This window comes from Talpa occidentalis, unplaced genomic scaffold (assembly GCF_014898055.3).
Source record: "Talpa occidentalis isolate TD23 unplaced genomic scaffold, MPIMG_talOcc4v2.1 talOcc4.8, whole genome shotgun sequence".
In the NCBI taxonomy this organism is placed as follows: Eukaryota; Metazoa; Chordata; class Mammalia; order Eulipotyphla; family Talpidae; genus Talpa; species Talpa occidentalis.
Window position 1 is genome coordinate 12,604,287 of NW_023605194.1, and position 12,547 is coordinate 12,616,833.

Here is a 12,547-nt window from a genome sequence, read left to right on the forward strand (position 1 = left end):
TGCTGAACGGAGCAGTCTCCTTGAGGTTATAGAGGCCTCCAGCTTGGACACAGGTGTCCCCAAGATTTGAAGCCCAGACTTTGGCCTATTGGAGCCTTGCTGGAGAAATTTCAGAGGCAGCCCCAGGTGGGTGCCTCTAGTTCCGGTTGAGTAGGCTGTGTTTTGGAAATGTGATTCAATGCTCAATCATCTCAAAAACCAAACAAGTCTCATTGATAAAGGAACACTGCCTGCTGATATTGTGGGGGGTGGCAGTGGTGGGGCAGGGAGTGGATAATTCCCTGTTCCTTTCTGCATCAGCCTAATGCCACATGAGTCAGGCTCTTGCTAAAGGGACCCTGACTCAGCCTGTTATCACTGCTGGAGGAAGAGGTGAGTCCTGAGCTGGGGCTCCAGAGGCCCAAGGACCTCTGTCCTGAGGTGCAATAGTCTGTTCAAGAGCCCTCCTTGCCTTCCTCCTTGCTGAAACATTGAGGGCCGTTGCCTGCCCATAGTCCCACCCATGGGTGACTTCTCTCTCACCCACTTTCTCAGCCGGGTTCAAGAGTCGTTGGAACAAGGCTGTTTTTGTATAATTGTGTTAGGAGGAAAACTGTTCTTTGACCCTCTCTCCCCTGGCACCCTCCTGCCAGGGTGCTGGAAACAGAACAATCTAATGGTGTAGACGAAGCTGGGCTTCGAGGTACCCCAGCCTGGGTCCGTACCCCAGCTCTGTCCTCTCTCCTTGGGAGTGTTTTAAAGTCCTGAGTTTCTTCATCGTGAAACAGATGAAGTTCTCATTTTCCAAACTGGTCTCTTCTACCCATCCTCCCCAAATAAATGCTTCTCTCCTCAATCCCAAGACTTTCTTGCAGCAGCCCCTGGCTCAGGGAAAGACCCTCCCGCTCTGTCCTCACCTGGGCCAATGAGAATGACCACCTCACAGTCCCTCCTCACAGATGCTATAGCCCGTGTGAACCCCCTTCCTTAGCAAGCTTTTCAGATCAAGCAGCTCCTCCTATTCCCGTCATTTTCCACTTTTGTTTTCTTATCACTCATGCCAAGGCTCTTTTTATTTTATTTTATTTATTTATTTAAAGATTTATTTATTTATATAAGAGCTGGGGTACAGGGCAGTGGTGTGGGAGGGTGAGAGAATTCACCAGAGATAGAGTGGGGGACAGAACAGGCAGACGGACTGAGGACACTGGTGAGGGGAGCAGCGGGCGAGACAGGAGAGGTCTGCGGCGCCATGTGGGTTGTTCCCTGGCTGGCGGGGGATCAAATCCATGCTGCAGAGGCTGTGGACAGCTTCATAGCACAGCGCTCAACCTGTTGCGCCACTGGGGAGGCCCAAGGCTCTTTTTATTTCTAAACTTTGCTGGACCTTTTAATGTATGGTCAAGTTTGGGAATATTGAGGAGAGGTCATCTCAGACTGTCTGGGGTTGGGTTAAAAGGCACAGTTGAAGTCAGTGGGTCTGGGTAGGGCCTGGGATTCCCGGGGATGCTGCTGGTGCTGCTGGTCCCCCAACTGTCCTGGAGAGTCCCCCCTCACAGATGCTAAAGTTGAGGCCTAGGGAGTGATTTGCTCAGAGATACTGTGAGGGGTGAGTCTGGGCTGCAGCACAGGCCTTCAGTTCTAGCATTCTGCAGTTCAGGCCTTCAATTCTTTCTGCCCCTTCTTAATAGTGGGGTTGTATTGTCATGTAGTCATAGGTGATGTAACTCCTTACGAACACAGTGGGTGACAGAAGAATTTTTCAACTTTTCTCATTTTATTTCCTTTCTCTTTGAGATACACAAATAGAACCCCGAAGTGCGTAAAATAGAATACAATATTCTATTATTTTAGGGCCATTATATGTTGGTCAGACAAATAGAATGTAATTCATAGTATCTAGGTAATAAAATAAAATTCTTAATTACGTAGTGCTGCTTCTATATTGTTGATACTCATCATATTTATACACATTTTTCATCATAATTTAGAGTGGGGATTGCCTCTGGGTCATGCGCCCTGTCTGGTTATGACATTTAATCACCACAGCCATCCTATGAGGTGGGGATTATTTGCGTCTCCACTATGAGGCGAAGACCCAGGTTTATGAGGTAAAGTAACTTATCCTCTACTAAGTGGAGAGCTGGGATTTGAACTTAGGAGTCTGACCACTAGACTTTATTTATTTTAAGCAGGTCTTGACTCTATGTCAAGAGGCCAGAGATAATTTCCTCTTTGCGTGTCCCTGCCCAGGCTGAGTCCATGAACCTGGGACTGTGTTAGTGACTCTTGGGTAAGTGGTCCCGGGTCTTTTTGTCTGTCTGTCCCTTTATCTTTCTGTTTCCATGAAGCTTTCATTTGCTCATTTCCACTCTTCTAGGGCATGCTGTTCCTCCACAGGAGCTCGCTGGGTTCCCATGGTAACCTGAAGCCTTCCAACTGCCTGGTGGACGGTCGGATGCAGGTGAAGCTGTCAGGATTTGGGCTGTGGGAACTCAAGTACGGCCAGACATACAGAACATACCAGGAGAAATCCTTGGACCACACGGGTAACCACTGGCAGATCGTGCACCCCCTGTTGGCAGTGTGATAAGGGGGTTCCTTAATCCCAGTTCTCTTGTGCTTGCTTGCACAAGTATTTGCAGTCAGGCTTCCTCTGGAGCTGATGGTTTGTGGTGGTTCTGTTGCCCCAAGTAGTCAGGGAAAAACAGCCCTGTGGTGGCATGACTCCATGGTGTGAGTTAGAACGGGTTCTCCTGGCTCGGCTGGGCCCTTCTCTGTGGTCCTCTGGGTCCCTGGTGTCTTCATGCCCTGTTCTCAGTGCAGGATGTACCAATTTCCAGGGACTTTAAAGATGAAGAGTTCGATGGTTCTCCATCCTCTGTGTGATCCAGTGTCACTTGAGAAGCTTTTAAACTTACGTAGTGACTGGGCCCTCCCTTATGTCATCGGAATCAGAATATCTGAAATAGAGTCTGCGCATCTGTATTGCTTTTAAAAGGATTCTGATTCTGACACCATCCCCTGGCATCCAACCCTCCTTTCATAGGAGCCCATGGAGGCTTGGAGACTCGTCCAACTTGTCGAGTTAATGGGATGCTCTCAGCTCTCCCCTTGTGTATTCTGGCCCTCAGTACCCTCAGTCCTGAACTGTCTGTGGCCTGTTGCCAGCTGCTCTGCTTTGCATGTGGGGAAGTTTCCACGACCTGAGACAGGATAGTGTCTCATGGGAAAAGACATGGGGAAGTTCTGAAAACCTGCCTGTAGCCACTCCTACGACCCCATCTTCCAATATATTTTCCTTCAGTGATATAAACATATGAAACGCACTACAAAAGAAAAAGTAGGTGTGTGTAATATCCAGAATAGACAAATCTATAGAGACAGAAGGCAGATCGGTGATCGCCTGGGGTGGAAATGGTGGGGGGAATGGAGCAACTGCTTAATGGGTATGAGCTTTTACTTTGTGTGAAGGTTCTGGAACTAGAGAGGAGTGGTTCAACATTTTGAAGACCTACATGCCACCCAGTTTGACTGTAAAGTGGTTCATTTTGTATTCTATGAATTGTACGTCAAGAAACTATTTTTTAAAAAGAGGTCAATAAAGAAAGGGACAAGGAGATGAAAACTTGAATTGCACAGCCATACTTAACGCGGAAATGAGCCCTCGCACACCCTTCCTGGGTGTTCTCTCTGTGCTCACATGGGCAGGTTGCTCTGGAAGTCAGTTTCCGCCATGCTGACTTCTCAGAGGGCAGGCTCCCACTTTTCCTGTGCTCCCCTGGGAAAGAAGGGGTGCCACCCGCGGCTCTCACATCCATCATAACCACACCTGTTGCTTTGCAGAGCTCTACTGGACAGCCCCAGAGCTGCTGCGGCTCCCAGAGGCACCCTGGTCAGGCACCCCAAAGGGAGACGTTTACAGCTTCGCCATTCTGATGAGGGACCTCCTCCATCACCCCGGCCCAGGGCCTTTTGAGCATCTCAATGAGAGACCAGATGGTAAATAACGCATCTCCCTTGGCTGGCTCTGGTCAGCTGGGTTGGCTTTCAAATGTTTATTTTTATAAATTGCTGTGGGAAATGCTTAATAATGTACACTTCCTTCCATTCTTTTAAAAATTCATGTTCTTTTTCAAATTAGAAAATGAATTGAAGGAACTCAGAATTATATAATTTTTACTTTTTAATAGCAACCAGCACGATCATATTAGAAAATGAACCTGATCACGTCACTTCCTACATTCTCCCCTGGCTTCCGCTTTGGGAAGTATAAACGAAGTCCTTCTATGGCCTTCAAGACCCCACAGGCCTTTCATGGAGTCTCTGTGACTGCCTGTGTTCATGTCTTAGGGCTGCCTTCACAAATGACCACAAAATTTGATGGCTTGAACAATGAAATTTATTCTCTCACTGTTTTGGAGGCTAGAAGTCAATACTTTCCCCTCATTCACTTTAGTGAGATTATGTCACAGATCTGTAAAACAGATTCTTTCCTCACTGCCTGCATTCCATCTTTGAGTTGTCCAGTCTCCCAACTGATATCTTTTAACATTTGCATTCCTAAGTTTCTCTTTTCGTGCTGTACAGTTCTGGAGGTTTTGGCAATGTAGTGTCATGTATCCACTGTGATAGTATCATACAGAATAACTTCCTTACCTTAAAAAGCATGCTGATATTTTCACCTTTTGAACTCTAATTCCTGGTAGCCTTTGATCTGTTGGGGGGGCCTCCATAATTTTGCCTTTTCCAGAAAGTCAATATAAACATAATGATCCAATATATAGCCTTTTTATACTGGCTTCTTTTTTTTTTTTTAAGAGTTATTTATTTATTTATATAATCAATGGGTACAGTCAGAAGAGCAGGAGGGTGAGAGAATTCACCAGAGCCAGAGCGGGGAACAGAACAGGCAGACTGACGAAGAAATACAGTGCTGAGGGGAGCAGCGGGAGCGGCAGGAGAGGTCTGTCGCACCATGTGGGACCCTCGCCTGTGGCCATGGATCGAACCGGCACTAAAGAGGCTGCGGGCAGCTTTGCAAACCAGCGCTCAACCACTGTGTCACCAGGGGAGGCCCATATTGGCTTCTTATATTTAGTAATAAGCAGATAAGATTCATTTACATTTTTGCTCACCCATAATTTTTATATTAACACATGTATACCTTATTCTTAAAATGTCATTCCTTTTATAAAACCTGGTTAAGCAGAATATTTAATAAATATTGGTAGAAGCCAATGAGGAAGTGAAGGTAGGTTGATAAAGCTAGACAGAGAGGCAGGGCATGATGCTAACATTTATTATTTGTTAAAATAACTTTCATACAATACATTATAAGGAATGTAATTTGCATAAAGCGCATTTTGGGGATTTCTAACATCAGATGCTTATATACTCCTGAAATCATATAGTGATATATTTCAAGAAAAGTTCTTTTAGAAACAACTTACCTTACAGTCAGATTAATTGGCAGGTACTTAAATGTTTTGCATTAGTATTATCCATTTTCCAGAAGGGTTCAGAATATTTTCATTAAAATACTCAGATTTCTCTGAGATTTCAATGGGTTCAATTTACTTAAAAATTCAATTTACAAATTTAAGAGTACATTTGTTTAGTATGAATTATGATAAACAGCACAAAGTTCAGACATTTGGCCATCTGAACCCAAAATGAATTTCAGAAATCATCAGACAAATCAAAGACCCGGCAGCATCAGTTCCACTTCGACCTTCCCTGGCAGAGGAGAAGGGCAATGAAAAGTTCATGGTCATGGTAAGGGCATGTTGGGATGAGTCTCCGGAGAAAAGGCCTACTTTCCTTTCTATCAAGAAAATTTTACGAGATGTCAGTCCCAAAGGGTGAGTTAAATGTGCAACAGAAATTTCCTCTTAATCATTTAACTACTGACATTTAAAATCACATGGCTATGATTGGCCCTGTATGGCTCACTCCATCCATCCATCCATCCATCCATCCATCCATCCATCCATCCATCCACCAACCCACCTACCCCATCCATCCATCCATCCATCCATCCATCCATCCATCCATCCATCTATATATCCACCAACCCACCTACCCCATCCATCCATTCATCCATCCATCCATCCATCCATCCATCCATCCATCCATCCATTCATCCATCCATCCATCCATCATCATATTTTTTCTCCTTTAATGTCTACCACATGCAAAGTACTATGCTACATGAGTGTAAGTCCTCTACTTCATAAATGTTACAAAAATGAATCAGACATTAATACTTTCATTGTTTGCCTTTGTCTATTTCATCCAGAACTAATCAACCAAGGTCCTCTTTCCCAGGGAGTTTTGTCATGTCCTTAGAATATTTGTTAAACCAGCATTCCAAGGATCATAACTAATTAATTGGGGTATGACTGGGAAGAAATTAATTGGGAAATTATTCACCAACCTTAAAGTAAGTTATTAAATTATTCCTTTCCTGCCTCTCAAGCATTTTTTTCTTTTTTTTAAAGATTTATTTTATTTTTATGCATACAAGAGCTGGGGTACAAGCCAGAGGTGCAGGGGTGTGAGAAGATTCACCAGAGACAAAGTGGGGAACAGAATAGGCAGACTGACTGAAATACACTGCTGAGAGAGCAGCAGGCGAGTCAGGAGAGGTCTGCTGTGTCATATGGGTTGCTCCCTGGCCCGGGATCAAACTCGTGCTGCAATTAGCTTCATAGGTTGCGTCTAAACCCCTTGTGCCACCAGGGAGGCCCTCAAGCAATTTTTTCAATAGTAGCTTGCTTGACCTCAGAATCACTGTATCATTTTTAGGTGCTTTGAACATAAGAAGGCACAGCCATTGGGAAATAGCTTAAGTTAGTAGAAGTAGCACTATGGTGGGATTCAGGCATCTACTCCTCATTTGGCTGTTTGCTTATGCATTATTAGCCAACAGCCCTGTATTCTGCATTTTCCATCTATCCATGAAAATAGTCAAAATAGTTTTAAATGGTATGTTTCAGTTCAGTTGATATGTCATGACATTTTTACTCACAAAATGTGGTCCCCAAATATTAAGTCTATTTTCTAGATGAGCCTCAGAGAGAGGAGGAATTTCAATGGTTTCTCTGAAGACGCTTCTAAAACAAGATCCTATGGGATCTAGAAATGCCCCTTAAATCTGTCACCTGAAAAGAAAACACCAGTATTGTCATTGAAAAGATGACATTGACCCATCCTGAAATGTAAATTTTTGATTGGCCATTACAATGGCATGGAGCACTGTTGGGAAGTGGGGAAGTGCCAGTGAAAACCACCATTTGTTGGGCATGTAGGGGGTGCCAGTCTTAGCCCTAGCTTCTTTGTGGCTGTCACCTCCCTGAATCCTCAGAACAAACTGGTAAGATATATGTTATTGATATTATCCTTTTCCATTTGAAATAAACCGAGGCTCTGAGAAATGAAGGGAGTGCTTAAGAGCACAGAATTGGTAAACAGCAGGCTCTGCCCTGCTACATGGCCTCATAGCCATTGTCCTTTCACTGCTGTCCACTGGCAACCCTTAGGTAGGAAACCTTAGGGGCAAGCCATGTTTTCTTGGAACGTGTCGTTGGAAGTTGTGTCCTAAATTTCTGGGAAAAAGACTAAGTTAATGCCTGGGTTCTTTTAAAGCCATGTGAATATACTAGACAGCATGGTGAGCAAGCTGGAAGTATATGCCAATCACCTGGAGGAGGTGGTGGAGGACAGGACCAGACAGCTGATGGCAGAGAAGAGGAAGGTGGATAAGCTTCTGTCCACAATGCTGCCCAGGTATTCCAAAGCACTGGGGACCTTGACGAAGGAAGCTGGACAAACATCATCACTATCGAAGAGGCCTTCCGTGGAGAATGTATTTCCTTTGTTCTTTTTCTGAGGGAATATCAGCTTCATTTCAAACGGATTTGGTGTGGAATTTGGCACACTGGTAGCAGGAGATAAAGGCAATAGTCCCCATCTGAGCAGAGGATGCATGCATGGAATGCTGTGGATGCACCTACAGGAGAGCAGCCACTAGATAGCGCTCTAGCTTCATGAGCCCAACTCTGGCCCAATTACCTTCCCAGTATTTCTAATTGTATGCAAAAAACTCTTGCACAATGCACTATTTACCTTTGTCTCCAGATTCAAAACAACTTCATTTTGTTTCTGTTTTCGCCTGTGCACTCCTTAAACAAAAGGCGGTCACTTAATTTGCTGTTGAAATCCCTTTTAATAAAAGAAGCAGAGTTGGGTAGATTGAAGCAAAAATATTGATTTGTGGGTTGGTGAATACCCACATTTACTTCCACATCTGACAACAGAATCTTTACAATCAAACTCTGTAACTAACAGGAGGACATGAGATGGCCTAGAAAGGAAATCCTTGGAAAGCCATTTATTTGAATTGTTCCTCCCTATTCTCCCAATGTATACCCACCAATTTAAATAGCTCCTTAAGCAGACTAGGAAAATGTGGCATATATACATAATGAATAATACTACTCATCTGTAAAGAAGAAAAAATGGTGAACTCTTGACCCTCATGATAACACGGATGGAAACAGAGGGGAGAATGCTAAGTGAAATAATTCAGAAGGAGAAAGACAAATACAGATGGTGTCACTTATATGTGGAATAGAGAGAAGCAAAAGAAAGGATCAGACAAAATCAAACCAATAAGAAACCCTAGAAATCTCACTGTAGAGTTGAGGCTACAAGGGGGGGGGATGGAGGGGGTTAAGAGGGAAGGGGGTACAAAGGATCATGGTGGAGGTGAATCACACATAGTGGCATAAACCAGTTACTCCAATAAAAAAATACAAAAGAAAATATCTCCTTAGAGAACATGCAAGCGGAAAAGTGGGCCACCAAAGAATCCCCCTAGATGATGGATTTTGTTAAGCAAAAACCTATCCTGTTGGAACATCAGGGTCTCCCAGGATGACTTTGCAGGAGAGCATGTGAACAAGACGCTGTTTAAAAACTGCTGTCTTCTCCAATTGCAGCTTCATCGGAGAACAACTCATAGCGGGAAGGTCTGTGGAGCCGGAGCATTTTGAGTCTGTGACCATCTTTTTCTCTGACATTGTTGGATTCACAAAACTGTGTTCTCTCAGTTCCCCTTTGCAAGTTGTGAAGCTCCTGAATGATCTGTACAGCTTATTTGATCACATCATTGAGCCCTATGATGTATATAAGGTGAGGCCCCTGGCCCCTGGGTGGTGAGAGCCCACGTTTCCCTGCTGGCTGTCCCCTGGCATGATCGAGGATGAACCTGGCCCAGATGTCAGCCAGGAGGAAGGCTCTCTTTCGGGCTGGCAGCTATCCCAATTCATGGCAGAAACTCAATATTTTATCCCTGTTTATTTTCTTGGAAAAGAGCTTGATTAATCACAGGTGTTTGTGCTTGTCAAGACTCATCCCGTTGCCTTCCATTATTTGTATCTCACAGTAAATATATTTCTAAGAGGCACTGGCCTTCTGCTGGCAGATTCCTCCAGTTCCCTCCTGAATATATTTATTTCTAATTCAAAGAGGCTCCTATACAGTCTCCGTTAAGGTCATCTTTGGATCATGTGTGAGTGTCACTCCTGTGACAAGTCAGGTGAACACAGACCTAGTTTAGACTATCAGGTAAAGGTGAGATAACCCCTGTCTGCCTGGTGCTGCTCTGGGGACAGATGAATGTGGTCGACAAGAGTGAAAAACAATTTTGAGGGAGGATAGGAAAAGTTAATACTTCGACTTCATTCATGTGGGGATGATGATGGCTGTTTTATCTGCTTTCTGGTTTTCTAATGAGTACATGTGCCCATGTCCACACACACCCAGCGGCCAGCTGCAGGTGCACCATTGCTGACCATGATTGTAGGGTTGGGGTAGGGAGAATTGGGGGACAGTATTGTCCCCAATGGTTATCCTCCAGCCTTCCCCACAGATGTCATCTCTGTTCAGGGTGAAAGAAAGAATGGTACAGATAATCTTAAGAGCAGATCACACACACCCAACAAAAGTGGACTCTCCTCTGCTTAGGAGGGCAGCCTCTAGGAAATCCTCTGAGTATTGTCTTTTCAGTTATGTTTTGCATGAGCAACTGCTAAAATTAGTTTTATTCCTAAAGGATGTGTTCATGTGTGGGGAGAGGTAGGTTAGGAGAAGTTAGACTTGGGTGCCAGTTGACTTGGGGGTCACCAGGAGACAGAAGTGTTCTCACTGCCTGGCTAGTGCCTGAAATCCCACTTGGACCACATCACCTTTGGATTCTGCTAAAATGCAATGTATCTGGAAAGGGTTGTAACTTTGAACTTACACTTATTGTGTATCCTCTATTGTAAATGAAGGGTCTAAGAGATGATTTTATTAAGAGGGTGAGAGAGAAGGTGACAGATTGGCGGGTCCATTCATGCATCCATTGGTATAAACATACTTATTTTCTAAAACGCATACATCTTTGTAAATGGATATAAGAGCCTTTGTGGGCGTGAGGACATCAGGTTGACTAAAATGGATTTCACTTGATGGGTCCATGGGGCCCATCAGGATTTACCCATTAGGACACCCCAACAAGATGCCTAACTGGTTTGAGCAGGAAGCAAGACTCTGCTACTATGAAATTTCAGGGAGGAAGCAGTGTGTTTGAGGAGCAGGACTGAGGGAAGCAATTTTTGTGGAAGAACCAGGACAGGAAATGCTGGTTCTTGGATAAAGTGGAGGTCAGGGAGTTGACCCTTCAAAAGTGTGGGGCTCAAAGTTGGAGTCAGTCATGAGGGGCCTTGGTGCCTGACCCAACTCCCACCTGGGCCTCCCTCATGGAGAACACAGGCCCCTTTGTTGCTTTATCTTCAGGTTGAAACCATTGGGGATGCATACATGGTGGCCAGTGGGCTTCCCATCCGCAACGGCATGCGGCACGTGGACGAGATCGCCACCATGTCCCTGCACATCCTCAGTGCAGTTGTCCACTTCCAGATCGGGCACATGCCTGAGGAGAAACTCAAGCTCAGGATTGGCCTCCACACAGGTACACAGCACCGTGCATGTGGCCTTCTTGTCCAGGTGTGGAGGCAGGATTTCTGGATTCAAGCCCTAGATATGAGCCTTTGAGGTGCCTGAAGTGAAATAGTAACATGTCCAGGGGAATAAAAGGTTGAATTGACTTTGCAGGTATTTTCCAGTTAAGCAGATTGTTAGCAACAAGGATACCCCAAGACTCCAAGGCGTGGACCCAAAAATATGGAGAAGACCAAAGATTGGACATTAATATTGGGCTGCCTTTCCCCATACGTCGGTGTCAGTGCACTTTGCTCTGTTCTGGTTTGGTCAAGTCCATGGTTGTAAGCCTGTGCAGATGCGACCTGCAGTTGGTTTAATATTATGCTGTCACTGTCTTGAAACTCTTAGTATGTTTTGATGAGGGGACCCCTCATTTTCATTTTGCACGGCGCCCTGCAAATGAAGTACTAGCTGGTTCTGTTCCCACTTATTCTCCAAAGCTCACCCAAACTAAAACCTGAACCTGCATCAGAATGAATGGCTCCCAGGTCGGTGGCTTGTTTACGTCTCTAGTGCATGAATAGCACTGTCCTTAGTTTCTGTCTCACTTCAGATTGTTGTAACAGGATACCATGGACTGGGAGGCTTAAGGAGTACACATGTATTTTCCCACAGTTCTGGAGGCTGGAAGTCCCAGGTCAGCGTTCCAGCATGATGGGGTTCTGGCAAGAGCCCTCTTGCTGGCTTACAGACATCTACCTTCCAGCTGTGTCCTGATTATAAGAGGTGCAGGGAGGAGAGAGAGAGAGTTGGTGTCTTTCTTATTTGAAGGGCACTCATCCCATCCGGAGATCCCTACCAACACGGCCTCATCTGAACCTAATCATCTCTCCACGGCCCCATGTCTTACCACCATCCTTTGAGGGTTGGGGCTTCAGCACATGAGTGTGCAGGGAGGATGAAACAGGCATTCAGCCCATAAGGTAGTTATGTTTATGAGTTCTAGAGGGCAGCTCTTTGTAAACCCTAAGATCTATTGCCAAGCTTTGCCCCAAGAGGGCACTTAACAAATATTTGTTGAATTGCATTTGTTGATTTAATTTGCATCATGCAGTTGGGCCCTTGGGTGATGCAGACTGCCTGTGCCCTTCTGTTTTTCCCCTGGCAGGCCCAGTGGTGGCTGGTGTGGTGGGCACCACCATGCCCAGATACTGTCTGTTTGGAGACACTGTGAACATGGCATCCCGAATGGAAAGCAGCAGTTTGCGTGGGTATCATTTCCGGCACTTTGCAAACACCTCTCTGCTGTGTCTCCCTTGTCCCCTGTCATTAACCAGAGGGTATTTTTAGAGGACCCATTTGCATTTGTCAGCTGTTTTCCATTTAGAGGATAAGATCATTATCCACTTCAGATGACACTGGTCATAAAATCTACAGACAGGTGTTCACTGTGCTCTCCATGGAGTTGTGTAAACACATACAACTTTCTCCTTCAGACATTCCATTCTGGACAGGCACACACATATATGACCATTTAAATGAAGAGAAGTTGACAGACTTCTATGGTCTGTTGCAA

The 12,547-nt window shown here is 44.9% G+C and overlaps 1 protein-coding gene across 1 annotated transcript in view; it reads left to right on the top strand.

Moving 5' to 3' along the window:
- Nucleotides 1-12,547, top strand: part of LOC119233656 (guanylate cyclase 2G-like) — a 39,299-nt gene that overhangs the window by 20,526 nt on the left and 6,226 nt on the right. The window contains exons 13-19 of the mRNA XM_054690114.1: nucleotides 2,360-2,528; nucleotides 3,826-3,981; nucleotides 5,666-5,843; nucleotides 7,630-7,770; nucleotides 8,985-9,177; nucleotides 10,825-10,999; nucleotides 12,140-12,238. Of these exons, the coding sequence (XP_054546089.1) occupies nucleotides 2,360-2,528; nucleotides 3,826-3,981; nucleotides 5,666-5,843; nucleotides 7,630-7,770; nucleotides 8,985-9,177; nucleotides 10,825-10,999; nucleotides 12,140-12,238 (1,111 nt within the window). The remainder of the gene's footprint in view (nucleotides 1-2,359; nucleotides 2,529-3,825; nucleotides 3,982-5,665; nucleotides 5,844-7,629; nucleotides 7,771-8,984; nucleotides 9,178-10,824; nucleotides 11,000-12,139; nucleotides 12,239-12,547) is intronic.